The sequence below is a fragment of the Bubalus bubalis genome, chromosome 17 (genome assembly GCF_019923935.1).
Source record: "Bubalus bubalis isolate 160015118507 breed Murrah chromosome 17, NDDB_SH_1, whole genome shotgun sequence".
Taxonomy (NCBI): domain Eukaryota; kingdom Metazoa; phylum Chordata; class Mammalia; order Artiodactyla; family Bovidae; genus Bubalus; species Bubalus bubalis.
The window spans coordinates 15,818,817-15,837,611 of NC_059173.1; the positions used below are offsets into that span (position 1 = coordinate 15,818,817).

The 18,795-nt window shown below is 43.3% G+C and overlaps 1 protein-coding gene across 6 annotated transcripts in view; it reads left to right on the top strand.

Annotated features, from left to right (window-relative positions):
• SUDS3 (SDS3 homolog, SIN3A corepressor complex component) overlaps nt 1–665 on the top strand; it is a 34,868-nt gene extending 34,203 nt beyond the window's left edge. For all 6 annotated transcript variants that reach the window (XM_044930155.2, XM_044930156.2, XM_044930158.2 and 3 more), the window contains one exon: nt 118–665. In XM_044930155.2, the coding sequence (XP_044786090.1) occupies nt 118–292 (175 nt within the window). In that variant the 3' untranslated portion in view covers nt 293–665. The remainder of the gene's footprint in view (nt 1–117) is intronic.
• Nucleotides 666–18,795: the final 18,130 nt, after the last annotated feature.

The window sequence follows — 18,795 nt, forward strand, 5'->3', positions numbered from 1 at the left end:
CTTGAACAGTTTCCAGATTTCTGTAGCCATACCAAAGCCGGGATATTTTCCTTGATTTGGATACCAGTATTTATAGAAGTCTAACTAACTACCTAACTTTAAGTTTTTTTTTTAAAGAAATTCTAACTGGGGCCAGTGGAAGATCCCAGAAGCTGATCTGCAAATCAAGCAACTTGTATTGGTGTGTGAGACCCTATGTTTAGGATTGGGTGACTTTTCTAAGAGAAATACAGGGGGTAGGATGGAATGGGTTTGGTTGCAATGTTGTTGTTTTTTTTTTAACCTAACTTGACTGGGTGGAGGGTGGGGAGGGGAATCCTATTTTTTACAATATTTTTGTTTTTTATTTTCTATTAACATTTCCTTTTACCCTTGAATTTTTACTAAAATTCCTCCTGATAAAAAAATCTTGTTTCTAATCTGGGAATTTGAAATCTCGGTACTTAATGTTACACCATTTTTTCCAAAGAGTTTAAAACACTTTAATACCAGAACATGGCAAAAAATAATAATAACATACAGCCATTTCAAGCAGTTGGTGGGCTTTTTTTTTTATACAATAACATCATTAACTGGTACATTAAATGTTCTGAGAGGTGAATGTAACAAGTAGAGGGTTTTATTTTTTTTCTTTAAATGACAATAAACTTTCAAAGAGAAAACCAGCATGTAATCTGTGTGACATCCATTGATTGCCTAAATGATTAAAATTTATTTTAGGTTTTCCCTTCAGTGGTCATGGAGGGAGGAAGGAAGTTGGAGAAGAGGGAGGGACCTCCTAGACATTAGCTTGCTGTGAAGAGTGAGATATGTGTGATGTCTAAGATGAACTCCCAGGTCTGTAAAGAGCCAGTCTACGGTTGTCAACCCTTAAGTGTAGCCAGCTAAGCTGTCTTCTGCTCAGAAAGGATAGAAGAACCTGATTAAAAATGGAGTAAATATGGTTGACCTAGGGTAGGAAAGGCCTTAAGGTAAACTGGTCTGATGAAGAGGATGCTGTTCATTGAGAACTCGAGAGCAGTACTTGCTAGTCTCACCCAAAAACTTAGTGTTTCTACAGCTCCCCAGGGGGGTGAAGTGGTGAGACTGCTTTCTGCCCCCGGGGGCCAATGACATCTTGTGCTCACAGCCCAGTTGTGCTTGTAACACCCATTGGGAAGGGCTGCTCCACACTCTGGATAATGGAGAAGGGCAGTCACAATCTGAATAATTCTTTATTGTTATTGTAACAACTCATTGGAAATGAGTTATTTATTGTTATTCATACAACTCATTGGAAACGACCCTGATGCTGGGAAAGATTGAAGGCTAAAGGAGAAGGGGGCACCAGAGGAAGAGATGGTTAGATAGCATCACCGACTCAATGGACGTGAACTGGAACAAACTCCGAGTGATAGTAGAGCACAGAGAAACCTGATGTGCTGCAGTCCATGGGGACGCAGAGTCAGACATGACTTAGCAACTGAACCACAGCAGTCATAGAAAAGTGCACAAATCTTAATTGTACAAGTTGTTTTCTCAGTGTGAGCACGTACGTGTAACCAGCATCTAGACCAAGAGACAGCGTCCATGAGCTCCATAGACCTTCAGTTATCATTCCTTGCCCCGGTAACTGCTTGCCTGACAAGTTTCCTCTGTTCTAATCACCTTAGCCTTCAAGCTTTTCAGGTCTATGGGTCCTTCCATAGTTGTAGAAGAGCCAAGTTTCTGGTGTAGGCTAGGGGCTGTGGACCGGGGTTGTGAGAGCTGGCAGCAGAGGGTGTGGTTCAGACTCAGATCAACCAGCTCACTCCTATTTGTTACCAAGGCAAATGTGGCTTGCCCTTGATGTTAGTCTCTGCCTTTTAGCTGAGTACTCTATATATCAGGCTCTAGACTAAACCCTCCATAGGAGGTGTTTTCTCACTTAATCATGGCAGTAATCTGTTGAAGAGTACTGATACAAAATCAGTCCAAGGCTTCTCTGAAACCCAGAGATCAGCACCATGCCTGGTAAGTGCTCCGTGAATGGTAGCTGTCGAGCAGTGTTAGTGTAAAAGGATGGGTAGGGTGAGGCAGACCTGGCTCTGTGCCCTTCACCTGCATCCTCTCGTTGAAGCCTTGTAACAGTCTTGGAGGGAGCACATCATTATTGTTTATGGAGGAGGAAGCAGGTTCCATTAGTCACAGAAAATGGTTCAGTAACTTCTCCAAGGTCACAGACTGAGGGGCTGAGTCCAGATCTTTTGGATTCTAAGCCAGCTTTCCTTCCTACTACCTTTTGCTGTCCTTTCCCGACCTCTTCTGTTAAAATCAGATTCAGCATTCTCACCTTTCTCCTTCAGTGCTTCCCTGGCTGTTTGCTTTTATCTGCTCTCACCTCTTGGACACACATCCAGAGCAAATTTTAGAGGTGAAAACACTTGGTCGGACCTTTCTCCTTGCCAGATGACTCTGGCATTCTCCCTTGGTAGGACAGCAGCTCCCGAGAGCTGAACTCCTGGCCAGGAGGTTGCCTGCCTTTGAAAAGGCATGAGTGTGCCAGTTCTGCAAGAGAAGGAACCGTTGAGAACACAAAAGAGTCTTCCATTTGAATGGAGCTGACTTGGTCTCATGAGCAGTGAGAGCAAGGCTTCAGAGGGAAACACGGATCTGGTTTTCCAACCCACTTTCTTCTTGCCTTTCCTGTGTATAAAGTGAGGAGGAGGGTTAGGAGCCATTGACCTGGTTCTAAAATGTGGGCAGAGAGCTAAATATCTGACATGGTGCTGTACTCGGCACGTCGCATCCTGTGGAGTCACCAGCTGGAAGAGAGAGCCACAGGGTTCCACATCACTTGCTGCAAGCTCAGCACCCACCAGCAACCTGGGCAGAAGCAGGAACAGAACGAATTTCTGGTGTCTCACTAGTGTTAGAGACTCCCCAAGCCCCATCTTTGGGTAAGTACTTTCCCAGCAAGGTGCATTGGGACTTCCTTGGCAGTCCAGTGGTTAAGACACTGCACTTCATTGCAGGGGGTGTGGGTTTGATCCCTGGTCAGGGAACTAAGATTCTGTGAGCTGCATGGCTTGGCCAAAAAAAACAAAAAAGCACTAGATGGAATGAACTAGAAACACGGCACCACCAGCTCACCCTGTTGGACATAATAGCATGGCCAGAAATACATTAGCCATAGCAACTTTTTTCATGCTAACTGGAATTGATATTTTTGTGAATAGGTGTGATTATTAAGACAAAGAGATATATATGTTTAGGAGGCTCCCCAGGGGAGTGAGGTAGATAAGACACAGCATAGGTACCTAGGTGCTTAATCCCTTTAACCCATTTTCTCTAATTTGTGTCTGCTCAATTCCCTGAAAGATGGAGATCTATAAAATGGCAGAATTTGCTTGACAGATTGGGGAAGACCAGTAATCAAAATGGTAAAGCTTCTCTCCCCTGTTTCCCAGGAGCTGGAGACTCAGCAGTCTGGGTTCTGGTTTTCTGTAGGCCGATGCTCGGATCTGTTGGCATCAGTGCTCCCTTTGCCAGTGGTGTAGATGGGCCGGGGTAAAAGCAGGAGTATTCCAGAGCCAGCCAGGAGAGAACAAGCAGGTGCTGGGGGTGGGGGGGGGGGGGTGGGGTGGGGAGGGAGGAATGCGGCATGCAGCCCTAGGAATCCAGGCAAGGCCCTGCCGACAGTCAAGAATCACTTATTTCACCATCAAGTGTTTACAGAGATGCAGTGTGGCAGAGCAAAGCTTAGAAATCAGCCTTTGAATCCGGCTTTGCTGCTTAAGTAGCCGTGTGACCTTGGGCAACGTAATCCCTCTGAACCTCAGTTCCCTCATCTGTTAAATAATAATATCTACCTTGGAGGGTGATTTTGAGGATTCTAATAATACTAACACATCTACTGCTTACTGTGTGCTAGGCATTTTACATATATTAACTAATTGAATCCTTATAATCCTAGGAGGTAGGTAGTCTTATAATCCTTATTATGTAGTTGAGGAAATGGAGAATCAGCTTAGGTAACTTGCACAAGGTCACACTGCTTGTGTATAGTGAGTGAGCCAGGATGCCAAGGCCAGGTGGTCTCTCCCGAGTCCCTGCCCTTGTCCGTGGTGCTGTACCATGGTGGTGTCCATAACACAGGGCTGAGCAGGGAGTGCCCAGTCTACGGAGTCTGTCCCTTCCATTGTCATCCTGTGGTCATCTGTCTGCTGTCCTTAAGTGTCAGTCTGAGAGCCGAATCCTAAGAGACCAGAGTGACTCCTGGGAAGCTGACTGGTTGAGTGTCAATAGACATTGAAGATAAAGATGTTGGCTTAGGAAATCATGCTAAAAATCAGCTACAAATGGGTTGTGAATACCCACTCTGTTGGGTTGAGAAGGATTCTGTGGCCCAAGTTTGGGTGGAGTGTGAAAGAGTAGTCTATAATCATTTACTTTCACCTACCGTGGGCAAAGGGAGCCTGTTATTTGCCATCCCTGAGTTAGACCCCCTCCTTCATCTTGAAGGTGAAAGCATCTGAGGCCCAGGGATGATAACAATTTGCCTGAGAGTCACATGGCTAGCTCTGGGCAATGCATGGCTAGAACACAATTGGGCCAGTCATTTGAATATGTACTTGTGTCAGACTCTGTGCTCGGAAGCCTGGTGGAGAGTCCACTTTATGACCTGGCTAATTTGTTGCCTCAGTGGATTCATTTTTGCCTTTGTGTCTGCAGTAGAGGTGATGGGGGTCCTGGGTTTGTCATCCTGGTTTGGCCACTCATTGACCTTGGGACATTCGCATAACATCTGTGTGCTTCAGTGTTAGGCACTCACCCCAGCGTGCCTGGGACTTCTGGGTTTTACACTAAAAATCTTACATCCCGGGAACCCCCTCAGATCCTGGCGAACCAGGATGGCTGGTCATTTTAAGTTTCCTCCTTTGTGAAATGGTGAGAATTGCCCCTTTTCCATGGAGTTATTTTGAGGATTAGCTGATTTATTTGGGGTAAAGCACTTAGAAGTAGTAAGTGCTTGTTTAGGATGTAGTAAGATCTCAGTACCTGTTGGTTGTTTCTTGTTCTTATTATGAGAGCTGACGTGTCTCTGCCACAGAATGGTTTCCTGGAGAGCCTCATTCTCATCCCAGACAAGATTGGGAACCTACCCACAGTCATCTGGTCACCTGTACCCAGTTGCTTGGGATGTTTTTTCTTGAAACAGTCCATTATCAGAGACTGTGATAGTCATTGCATTCAATTCACATGATATTTATGCCACATCTATTTTACGTTATGTAGTAGATGAGGCTATTTTTGAGGATTTAGAGATAAAAGCATAGTTCCATGGTTGTCAGTAATTCTGGTTCAGTGTAATAGATGTGGAGGAAGTGGGACTGGAATGTGGGTGATTGAGAAAATAATAGCAGCTGACATTTATTGAGCAAATGGTTTAGCCTTTGTGTACATTATCATTTATTATTTATTGTAACCCTATGAGGTTGTGACTACAGATCTACATTTCACAGATTGGAAAGCTAAGGTTTCTAGAGGTGAAGAAACTTGCCTCAAGTTCAACCGAACTCAATTCCAAAGCAGGTCTTGCTGACCCAGAGTCTGTATTCTTATTAGCCATGGAACACTTTATAATTTCTCCTGAAAGAAAATAAAATTTGAGCTTGGCCTGAAAGCTGGGCCAGTCTCGAGCAGTGTCTGTGGCGGGGAACGGGAAATCGCGTGGAGGAGATAGCTGGAGTGAAAGCACGAGGTGGGAGAGTGGGGGCCGTGTTGAAAAAGTCAGAGAAGTGTGTGTTCAGCCATCAACCTGCATGACTGTGCTTTGAACTTCAAAGCCAGTTTGCTCCCCAGCCCCGTATCTTTTTGTCCTTCCATACCTTCTGGGGCTCACCTTCTTTTTTTCCCTGCCTCGCTCCTTTTCTCGCTCTCCTCGGCCCACCATGTCCCCCGCCCTCCTCCCCTTTTATATTGCCAGTGCAGCGGCTCGTGGCGGTCCTGCAGTGACGCTTTCCAATTTCACACTTACATGCTCCTGAAAGTATTCGTAAACTAACTCGTATGTAAAACCAATAAAGGGCAACAGCACACATCCCTGTTAGACAGTAATTCTGTTCGACTCCCTTTTCTTCTGCTTTGATCCCGCTTCTTCCCACAAGCATGGTGCACTGCCCTTACCAGAAGGAGGAGCTTTCAGAACTCCAAGTGTGGGAGAACCCTGTAAGCATACGAGGACTAGGAAGGAATAAGGGCTCGTGTTAATTGAGCACTTACTCTGTGCCCAGGCGAGTGCTAAGAACTTTTCCATACTTCGTCTTATCTAATGCACTCAACAAGCATGAGAGATATGTCTTAATGATTCCCTAAGTTTCTAGAAGGGGGCTTCCCTGGTGGCTTAGTGGTAAAGAATCTGCCTACAGTGCAGGAGACACAGGTTTGATCCCCTGGAGAAGGAAATGGCAATCCACTCCAGTATTCTTTTTTTAAATTAATTTATTTTTGGTTGTGCTAGGTCTTCGTCACTACTCAGGCTTTCTCTAGTTGCGGTGAGCAGGGCTAACCTCTAGTACGGGTGCAGAGGCTTCTCACTGCGGTGGCTTCTCTTGTTGTGGAACACAGGTTCTAGGCATGCACAAGCTTCAGTGGTTGTAGCATGTGGGCTCAGTAGTTGTGGCTCCTGGGCTTAGTTGCTCTGTGGCATGTGGAATATTCCCGGATCAGGGATCAAACCCTTGTCTCCTGCATTAGCAGGTGGATTCTTTACCACTGAGTCACCAAAGAAGCCCCCATTCCAGTGTTCTTGCCTGGGAAATCTCATGGACAGAGGAATCTGGCAGGCTACAGTCCATGGGGTTGCAGAAGAGTTGGACACAACTTAGCAACTAAATAACAACAACAGTTTTCCAGATGAAGAAATGGAGGCTCAGAGGAGTAAAAATGTGTTCACCTCTGCACCCCCTTCATGTGTCTCCTTTCCCCACTGGTTTCTCCTGTCCCTAACAGACTGGCCAGGTCCAGAGGATGCTGAGATATCACTGGAGTCAACCCCTTCCATTTTCACACATGGTAAGCCACCTCTGAAGTTCACTGAGAGGATTAAATGAGGTCATGGAAAGCAAGCAGCCAGAACAATGGCCCTCATGCTTGAAACAAGCCTTTAGGTTGCTCTTCGCACTTTAGAGAATGTATCCCACATCGCTCACTGCCCCTGTTAGAGACTGTTGTTATCTTAGTTGTCATCTTTCCTACCTGCTTGTGTCCCATCGTGACTTGAGGCTAAACTCACTGCTCCCTTGCCCACAGTAAGCCAACAGAAACCACTAGCGACAGGGCTTGAAATTCAAGACCAAGCAGGTGTCCAGGCCTCTCCTCTTCACCATATTAATGCCTCTCTAGAGAATAGTTTGAACCACTACCCCTCTGGTTGTGCTGAGAAACCTAATGGACTGTGAGCCAGTGAAGAAAGGGCCTGGATCAAGAAACTTTGTTTTTCCTCCAAATTCCCAGGGACTGGTATACAGTAGGCACACATTAAATGCTTATTGAACAAATGGATAGGTGACTGTTCCCTGATTTCTGATTGCAGCTTATTAATCTCTCTCTAAGATCAAAGTAATGCACATGCAGTTTAGAAAGTCAAAGGATTTTATGAAGTGGCCACAAAATACAGTAATCCTCTGTTTTCTCCTTCATTTCCCCTCCCAGAATCAACCACCTCACCTCCTTAAGCTGATTATTTTGGTATTTAACTTCTATATCTCCTTGTTACTAATGCTGGACATATCCATCCTAGGCATTCTCTATTAAATTCCTCCTGTGAAAGCCATTCTGTACTCCCCCAAAATAAATCTTTAGTAATTTTGATTAGGTCAGTATTCAGTGTTTACATCCTTCTGGTTGGAGAACACTGGAGCTGTGAATAGTTGCAGCTAAGTCATGTTGTAAACTGTGGTTGCCTTTTCTTTCCTGGACAGTGTTTCCCCCAGGAGTTAATAATTACCTTGCATTTTCCCCTCATTTTTGTTTTCTTGGTTTTCTATGTACTCTTATAAATTTGACCTCAAAGACTTCAATGAGTGTCTCAATTCCCAATAAGACATTGAGATGCATCAGGTATTCCATCCGTTCCATCGCCCTGAGAAGCTTCCTGCCTGAGGGCCTCTGACCTCCACTCTGAACCGGTTGCCCTGCAGCCTGACACATAGCTGTCCCTCTGGGGTTCCCCTCCTCACCACCATCCTGGAGATCCCATATATCTCTCTGTGTTTGGCTCTCCCATTTCTTGTTTCTCTTGTCTTGTTTCTCTGCTTCCTCCCCAATTTGGGTAAAATGCATCTTGCAGTAACTTACCAAGCGTGATTCAAAACACTTCTATTCTTGTACTTCTGTTGATGCTTTGGCTAGTATAACTACGTTTTTCATGCCCAGAATTTAGTCCCTTACATATCCAGAACTTAAAAGGCCTCTTAAGTACTTAGCTCTTAATGGTATTTCAAACAGCCCCTCCCTCCCTGGATGTCCATTTCTAGAAATTCTTTGTGCTGCTAATTCATTATTTTCAAGTTCTTCATTGTCAGGTTTTAAAATTCAGGTTTTTTTTCTTCTTTTTCAGTTTACTTCCCAGCTTCTAAAATTTGGTTGTTTCTTCGCCAGTGTTTCTCCATTTTGGAGGGTTTAATTCTGACTTGGAGATCGTTTTTCTGTAAGATTTTGAAGGCAGTGTTTATTGCTCTCTAGCTTCCAATGTTGTCTTTGAGAAGTCTGAAGCCATTCTGACTACTGATTTTTGGATCTGACCTTTTTCTCCAGCTAATTCATCACTATATACTTGGTTTATGACATTGTGTACAAGTTTGAGGTGTACAACATAATTTGATACATGTGTGTTATGATTATCAATAAGGCTAGTTAAACATATCCATCACCTCATTAGTTATGTTTGTGTGTGTGTGGTAAGAACTTTTAAGATCTACTGTCTTCGTAACTTGCAAGCACACACTACAGTATTATTAACTAGTCACCATGCTGACCATTACATCCTCAGACTCTATTTATTTTATAACTGGAAGTTTGTACCACTGAACACCTTCACCCATTTCCTCCAGCTCCTATGCCCCGCCTTTGGCAACCACCAATCTACTGTTTCTATGAGTTCTTTTTTTTTAGCTTCCACATATAAGTTATATGCAGCATTTTTATTTTGTTTATTTCACTTAGCATAATGCCCTCAAGGTTCATTGATATGATTCAAATGATAGGATTTTCTTTTGTGTGTGTGTGTGCTTGTGGTTTTCTTATTTCAGCGAGATCTTAGTTTCCTGACCAGGGATTGAACCTGGTCCCATAGCAGTGAAAGCACTGAGTCCTAACTGCTGGACTGCCAAAGAATTCCCTGTACCACATTTTCTTTATCCATTCCTCTATCAGTGAACACAGGTTTTTCTCATGTCTTGGCTATTGTGAATAATTCTTTGGTGACAAGTTGATGCAGATATTTCTTTGAGATGATGATTTCATCTTCTTTGGATATATACCCAAGAGTGGGATGGCTGGATCATCTGGTAGTTCTATTTTTAACTTCTTGAGGAAGCTCCATACTTTTTCCATAATAGCTGTCCAAATTTACATTCCCACCAACACTGCATAAGAGTTTCCTTTTCTCCGTATCCTGGCCAGCACTTGTTAACTCTTGTCTTTTTGGTGATAACCATTTTACAGGTGTGAAGTAACATCTCATCATGGCTTTGATTTTCGTTTCTCTGAGCACCTTTTCATGTACCTGTGGGTCATCTGTGTGTCTTCTTCAGTGATCTGAGTTTTTAACATCTCTGGAAGCTCATATAATCCTTGGTGTTTTGAAAGCCCATGACAGTGGGCTGTGGCATGGACCCATAGTGCTGAATGGTTAGTGGGCTTTTTCAATTCTGGAAACTTAGATCCTCAAATTCTAAGAGTTGAAATATTTAAATATATATGTTTAATATATTAAATGTTTAATATTAATACATTAAAATATTGTATATAATATTAAATATTATATAATATAAATAAATATTTTAATTCTCAGAATTTCAGGATTTTATATATATATATATATAATACACACACACACATAAATAAATATACACACACCTACATTTTTCGTGGATGTGGTAGTCAGCCTCCAAGATGGTCCCAATGATCCTCACCTCCTGATAATCATACCCTTGTACAGGTCTCATTATTGGACCAGGGTCTGTCTCTGTGACCAACAGCATACAGTGAAGTGATAGTAACTCCCTGCTGAGATTGGGGTATAAAAGGCACTGTGCCTTCCATTTGGCCATGTTCTTTCTTTCTCCTGGATCACTTGCTTTGGGGGAAGCCAGCTACCATGTGCAGAAGCCTTATGGCGAGGCCTCCTGCCAACAGCCAGGTAGCAACTGAGGCTTCTTCCAGTAGCCATGTGAGTGAGTCACCCTGGAGAAACTCCTCTAAGCCCCAGTCCAGCCTCCAATGAGACAGCAACCTTTGCTGGCACCTTGCTTGAAGCCTCTTGGAGGGCCCTGAGCTAGAACTACGCCATTAAACTGCTTGCAGATCCTGTCCTTCAGAAACAAGGTAAGAGAATAAATGTTTGTTATAAGTCTCCTGTGTGGTTGGGGTGATTTAAAAAAAATTAGTTTATGTATATATTTATTGGCTGCACCAGGTCTTCATTATTGCATGGGTTTTTCTCTAGTTTTATAGAGTGGGGGCTACTCTCTGGTGCATGGGCTTCTTATGGCAGTGGCTTATCTTGTTGCAGAGTACAGGCTCAATAGTTGTGGTACACAGGTTTAGTTGCCCTGTGGCATGTGGGATCTTTCTGAACCAGGGATTGAACCCATGTCTCCTGGACATGGCTCTACCACTGAGCCACCAGCGAAGCCCTGGGGTGACTTTTCTCTTATGCAGCAATAGATAAGTTATACAATGGATGGTTTCCTCCCCTCCATTTTTTCTGTTCTTGCATTCAAGGATTCCTATTGGACAGTAGACTTCCTATGTGGGTGGGTGGGTTAATCGCTTAGTCGTGTCTCTTTGACACTCTTTGCGACCCCACGACCTGTAGCCTGTCAGGCTCCTCTATCCGTGGGATTCTCCAGGCAAGAATACTGGAGTGGATTGCCAGTCCCTTCTCCAGAGGATCTTCCTGACCCAGGGATCGAACCCAGGTCTCCTGCATTGCAGGCAGATTCTTTGCCATCTGAGCTACAGGGAAGATCTCGGCCAGGGTGAAAGTGAAAGTGAAGTCGCTCAGTTGTGTCCGACTCTCTGCGACCCCATGGACTGTAGCCTACCAGGCTCCTCCGTCCATGGGATTTTCCAGGCAAGAAGACTGGAGTGGGTTGCCATTTCCTTCTCCAAGACTTCCTATAGCAGTCTTTAAATTTTCATTTATTTCCTATTTTTCTTTGTCTTTTTCCTTTCTGTTTTGGGTGATTTTCATAACTTTATTTTCTAAACTTTCTACAGAGTTTAACTTTTGCTCTTTCATTAAAACAATTTTTTTAAAAAAATTTTTATTCTTTAAGTTTTCATTCTCTCTCTTTAAAAAAAAAAAATGTGGGACCCAGTTCTGGAGTCCTTTAGTCCAGAGACATTTAGTTTTACCTTCTCTAGAGGAGAAATCTCCAGTCTCTTTCCAGGTTGGGATCTTGGCAGTCTTGTTACAGGAAATAGGGAGACAGATCTGGGGAACTTACAGCTTCTTAAGCTGAATTTCAGTCATTCCCACTGCCTTCACTTTTGTTTCTAGAGGCATCTTCCTTCCTGATTAGGTGCTGGTATTCCATGTTCCTCTGCTTTATCCACTGTTGTGTTTTGTTTTTTTCATCTACATTCAGCTTCTACAGTGGGGTTTTTTTTTTTCCTCTGCCTATTCTCTCCACTCTGATGGGTGTAAAACCTAAAACAACAACAAAAACAAAACACTTTATGTATACTTAACCAACCCTTCATGCCTTACCTGTCCCCATATCTCTCTGGGACCTTCTGTGACTCATTGAACCTCTTCCTAATAAACACCAATAAGAAGACATTGGCTTTCTCACTGTCACTGTGGTTCTGAGGTCACAGCAAATGAATAACTGCAGTGGGAGCACTCACAAGTTGTTTCTGAATAATCAGTGCCTCAATACTAAGCACACCTGCTGGTTCATGCCTGAAGACACGTCAGTGGCCTTGACCTACAGACTTTGACTTTGGAGCCAAGTGTCAAAATTTAAGAGGAGGAATTTACATACACACACCTTGGAGGCCTGAGTATGTGTCTATAAAACAATGCCAGTGGGTTTATATGCATATATATGTACATACACACATTTCAAAAATGAGCTTTCTTGCCAAACAAAACCCACCTTTGGACTGTGGGTGAAATGAGAAGCGTGAAAGATGTTTAGCCTAAAGTGTATTTAAATATTCATGACATCTTCAAAGCAAAGCTGTTGGGAAGACTAAGCCACCCAGAACACAGCTGGGATAGTACAATGAGGTGTCTTGAAAAATCACAGAGTCCTGTGCAGGGCTGAGAAGAATATTCAGAGGTGACCTAGCCTGACCCCCTACTGCCTGTTGTAATAAAAGCTATTTTGGATATGTCATGTTCATTATTAGCAAGATAAGATTAATATTTAGAAAGTATAATACTATTTTGCCAGTTTGAAGAAAATTATATTTTGGGTTATACAACTTACTTGGGATAGCAAATTCCATTTGTTGACTCCCTGTCTTTCCCCATGTGGTATGGTTTTAAAGATGGCAGTTATGTGGCACACTCATCAGTATTCTCCTTTATACCCTTGACAGACATTACTAATCAATCATGGCCCTCATTCTCTCTCAGTCCTCATGTGACGTTTCATGATCCTTTTCCATGCAGTGGCCACCAGCAGCGGTTTAGGGGTAGGGTGGAGTGGGGTGGCAGGCACACCCACCAGATGAAACATAAAGCCTTTTCTGGTTGAGTCTTTTTATCACTAATTTCTGTTGAACATGCTCTTGTTCACGTTACTTTATCGAGAACTGATCTAGGCATGGTCCATACTGAACACACTAGGGTAGAATTTTTGCTTTTTGTGGCCTAAAATCACTTTAGCAATTTTGTTTTTGGTATCTCATCTCCCATGATTACTCTGGATTTTGATTTAAATTCCAAGGGTTTAAGTGTTTATGCAGTCGACTTCTTGAACTGAATAGTATGCTTTACCCTATTACACATCTTTCTTTCTTTTTGGCTGTGCTGCACAGCATGTGGGATCATAGTTCCCAAGGAACCATGCAGGCAGGGGATCAAACCTGTGCCCCTTGCATTAGAAGTATGGAGTTCCAACCACTGAACCACTAGGGAAGTCCACATCATCATATTCTTATTCTGAACCAGGGGTCAGCAAACCATGACCCACAGAACAAATTCAGCCTGTGACCTGCTCTGGTGAATTGTCTTATTGGAACACAGCCACACCCATAAATTTGCACATTGTCCATGATTGCTTTCACACTAAAAGGGCAGAGCTGAGTAGTTATGAAAAAGACTGGCCCACAAAGTCAAAAATACTTGGCAAAAACACTCATTGGTACTCTCTGCAGTTGTAGGCTAAAATTAGCAGTGGACATGGAGCTGACTCCTTCAGGGTGGTGGGTGGGCCCTGGAGGTGCTGGCTCCTGTCAATTATTCTAAGATGTTTTGTACCTCAATTTTTCCATCTTTGAAATGGGGAAGAAAATACCTGTTTTTACATCTTCTAGACTTTTATGTAAACGAGATTTCAAGTAAGAGAACCAGCCTTGAACAGATTGCAAAGCAGAAGCCTGTAAGATCCAACCCACAGGTGTTCTCTTTGGCTTACACAATGAACAGTAAATTGAATTAACTAGACTTTTTTTTTTTTAATTGAGAGATTTTCGAACATCTCCTGAATAACTAGCTAACTTAGTAAGACTGAGTTTGTTGTCTTACATGAACACAATGTCTGGCATTGAGCAGAGGCGTCTCCCTTTAGACAGCACACACTTTCCTGGTAACCAGTCCCACCATGCCAGTTATCTCCCCAACTTGGAAGCCATGTCAGTTACTATTTAAATGCCCCATTTCAGTTATTTACTTTGCCCTGGTGGCTCCGTGGTAAAGAATCTGCCTAACAATGCAGGAGACACAGGTTGGATCTCTGGGTTGGGAAGATCCCTTGGAGAAGGAAATGGCAACCCACTGCAGTAGTCTTGCCTGGGAAATCCCATGGACAGAGGAGCCTGATGGGCTATAGTCCAGGAGCTGAAAGAGTCAGATACGACTTAGCAACTAAATAACAACAACTAACCTTGTAGACAGTTGAATCTGCAACTTCCATATCTAAGCAGGAGAGATTTTCAACTGGGTCTAAGGAAGAATATCATCTATAAGATGAAGTGCACTTTACAACCATTTGAACTGAATTGATAGAAAAACTTCCTAATTCTTTGCATTTTAATGGAACTTATCTTTCAATGGGGACAGGACATTTAAAGTAACAATACACGAAAGAGGGACTTCCTGGTGGTCCAGTGGTTAAGACACTTTCCTTCCAATGCAGGGGGCATGGGTTCAGTCCTTGGTTGAGGAACTAAGATCCCACATGCCATGCCAGTGCAGCCAAAAAATAAATAAAAATAAAAAACTGAGATAGTGCAACAGAAATTGAGATAAAAGCATAAATCAATGAATCAGAAAGCAGAAAAATAAAACATTAAAAAATACATAAAAAAAGTTGTTTTCAGTACACACACACATAATTGTATATTGTGATGTTCATTTACATATCGAGGGCAAAATGTCACCTCTGAAAAGTTATAGGGGAACTCATAATTACGTTCAAATCCCAGCTAGGCTTATGGAGTCACCAACTGGTACCTTGGACAGCAGCCCCCCCCCCACCTGCCCGCGGCCAATTCTTTGGTGTGAACTCTTATTTTTTAAATGGTTGTAACTCCTATAAAGGAGAATGGCAAATAAGAGAATGGGTAGCTACTCAAATATCTAGTCTTCACAACATTTTAATTATTTCCTTTTTGTACTTTCAGGGTGTTTATCTAACTGCTATTTTAAGGCCTAATTGGTGGCAGGGGTTTGTTTATTCTTCCTGAAAGCTACAAAGCATTTGATTTTTGCTTTCTTCACTGCTCTTTCAACAGTGTCTGGTACACAGTAAACAGTCAGTAATGCTCATAGAGTGAAAACTTGCCCCTCCTCCGGTGACACTTATATTTGCTCACCTTGGTCGCAAAAAGCAAGGTGCTAATGGGGAAGGGTTAGAACATTTTATCTTTTCTGGAAAGTATGTTTTGTTTGGGCTTTCTGTAATAGGCTACATCCCCTTGACAACTCTGTTCACAAGGGGAGTGAGTGAAATAAGAGAATCAGATCTAGCACCCTCCCTGAGCACCAATATACACATACTCACGCATACACAATGCATTTCAAAGTGAACTCTCCACAAAACACACAAGCACCGAAGTCATTCCAAGTCTAGATCCTTGTTCATACTTCATATTTCACAACCCATTCTTGGCAGCAAACCGGACAGCACTTAGCTCTTTTGTAGCCAAGAAGAAATTTCCTTCCTCGTCACATTATTCCATATTAATATCATTTCTCCTTCAGGCTGTTAGCACTCCTCTCTGTACTCCTCGCTAGGCAGGTCATCATGCACATCTCTTGTTCTGTTATTTAAATCTGGTGTTTAACCTTTCCTGTGTTGGTTTCTTTATCTCTGCCTGGTTATATACAAACTGGATATAAGGAAAGGTAGAGATTAGTACAGTTCCCTGTACCAAGACAAATAAAAGCCACATGTGTGATTTAAAGTTTTCTAGTAGCCACATAAAGAGGAACAGATGAAATTAACATATTTCATTTAACCTGTTATATCTCTCTCTCTGTCTCTCTCTGTTTTTTGCCTCACTGTGTGGGACCTTGGTTCACCGACCAGGGATCATACCTGTGCCTCTTGCAGTGAGAACACAGAATCCTAACCACTGGACTGCCAGGGAAGTCCCAAACCCAATGTATCTAACATATCACTTCAGTATATAAAAATTATGTGTTGACTGATTAAAAATCTCTGTATTCCTGCCACACCAGCCTTTTTCCCCTGATTTTGGTGTCAGCATTACGGACTGACTTGTGTGGTTACACAGGTTGAGCACTGCATTACTCTAGGGGGCAACACTCACCCAGGCTTCCATAGCTGGCAGTGTACCTGGCACGCCTCAAGTTGTGCAGTGCCCAACCTGCACAACGCCTCATGTGAGGGCTGTCAGCCTCTTACCTCTTGATTATTGCTATGCTTGTCCCTTTGGAGAAAGAATAAAGGATTGTTAGAGCAGGCATATTCACCTGGGCTCAGCTACAATGTTCTGTCTTTTAAGGGTCACTAAACATTTCAAGCACCTGACACTGTTTCCCTGCAAGCCAGCATCATGAGTAATGGGCAGAAGACCGCACCTCCAGGGCCCTGCAATCACTCTGAAGGAGTCAGCTTTACTCTCACTGCTAATTTTAGTTTGCAATCTGCAGAGGGTACCGATGAGTCTATTTTTTGCCAAGCACCGTTAATAGATGTGGCCTGGAAGTGGTTCATCCAGGCTGGGGCTGGAAGCCAGGAAAGAGCACCATCTGTGGCTCAGAGCTGCCTCCCCAGGGCTAGGCTTCCCTGCTCCTGCTTGCCCAGACCCCTCTTGCTCTACTGGGCTTCCTCACCTCAGTCACCCATAAAGTGGCTCACTGGCTGCAAGACTTAGTGAACTCTGGATTCCTAAGGTCAGTCTCTCAGTCATAGTTGATTGAGTTGATTTGTTCCTCTGTGGTGGCAACAAGCCATGCAAGTAGAATGGAACTGGCCTGATGGATAGCATCTAGGAAAAAAAAAGAATTAATTGAGTACAGAATTGGAAATCAACTCAGAAATCAAACACTCCAAGGACTTCTCTGGTGGTCCATTGGTTAAGACTCTGTGCTCCCAATGCAAGGGCCTGGGTTCCATCCCTGGTCAGGGAACTAGATTCCGCACATTGCAACTAAAAGATCTTGTATGCCACAGCTAAAGATCCTGTGTGTCACAAAAATAAATATTAAAGAAAAGAAAAGAAATTAAGCACTTCAGCCATTTCTTGTTACACAACATGTATAGCAGAATGGGAGATGTTGAGGACTCATTCAGGGTTACACAGTGGCCTAATGGTAGAGGGTTAGATTCTTTGTGGAAGAGACCTTGTTTTATTTACCTCTCCAGTGCATTGTGTCTGGTGCACAGCATTCAGTAGATGTTTGTGGAATGAATTGATGCATTTTTATAATATCTGGATTACCTACAGGCCAAAAATATATACATATCCACTCTGTATATGGAATGCGTGTGTATTGATTTTGCAAACCCAGCATCCATTACCCTTCCTGCTTGTGGTGCATCCTTCCCCAGTGCTGCTGGGAGCCATGTGATCCAAGGATGGCCAATCAGATTATTCCATTTCCCTAACCACAGTGATTTGTTTGTTCAACAATCAACACGTGGTTCCAGCCTGACCAATCACAGCTTATGCAGACACAGTTCTGAGGCTTTGTTTTGGTCATGCTCTCACCAGCAGGGGAGAGACAGCCTGAGAATGAAGCCAACACAGAAGGAAGCAGAACTAAGCTGGAGAAAGCACTGCTGAGTTTTGATGATGGCTTTTGACCACCAATATCTCTGTGTATATAAAGTCAAGGTCTGTCCCTGGAGTTTTCAATTATATGAACTGGATAATCCCTTCTTTTAAAAAAATCAAGTTTTTGTTATTTGCATCTGAAACCAAATGACAGGTAAACTAGTTTAAAACACCAGTGAAACAATCTACAGATTAGTACCTCCAGCAGCTCCTATTGTTTGCATTTTCACCTTCCCCCTAAGCCCAGCCTTAGGGGGTAAACTTACAGGAGCCTAGACTTTAAATAGTGATTTTATTCTCATTGCCAATGATTGCTTTAGGCATGAGTAGGTGATGCAAATGTGGTGAAGAGAGGGAAATTTCTTGCCTGAATTCTGGGATAGATTTTCCTCTTGGGTTGTTGTTTTAGTTGTTAAGTCGTGTCCAACTCTCTTATGACCCCATGGACTGTAGCCCACCAGGCTACTCCGTCCATGGGATTTCCCAAGCAGAATGCTGAAGTGGGTTGCCATTTCCTTCTCCAGGGGATCTTCCTGAGCCAGGGATTGAACTAACATCTCCTGCCCTTTCCTGACTTTGTACATGGCTATGTGAGGATGTGATGACTGGATCTGCAGCAGTCAGCTTGAGGCCGTGAGGAGATAAGTCCGAGGATGGGTGCCGGGGTCCAGCCCCGGCTGATCCAGGGTATTCGAAGGAGAGACGGCTAGGCGACCTATTCAAATGTTAATTAGAGATAATAAAGAGGAATAGAATGAGGATAGCTCAGTAGGAAAATTCAGTAGAGAAAAGAAGCTGAGTGGCTTGGTTTACGCGGAAAATCAATATAACCCGTGACACCAGGTTAGTTCTGACCACGGAGGCCGCAGGCGCCCTCTCGAATAGCGGAAGGTGCCCCACCTTAGACACCTTCTCGAGTGGGTCTTAGAAGCCCAGGCAAATAAATGGTCGCAGAGGATATCCACGCTCCAGATGGACACTCAGCTGGAAGTTAAAGGGAAGAATGACATGGGGAGACCAAGCGTTGGTGAGCAAGGCCCATAGCTTTATTTTCAACAGGGGCTTTTATACCCTAAGTTACACATAGAGGATAATCGGGGATGCAAAGTCAGCAGTCTTTGATGCTTA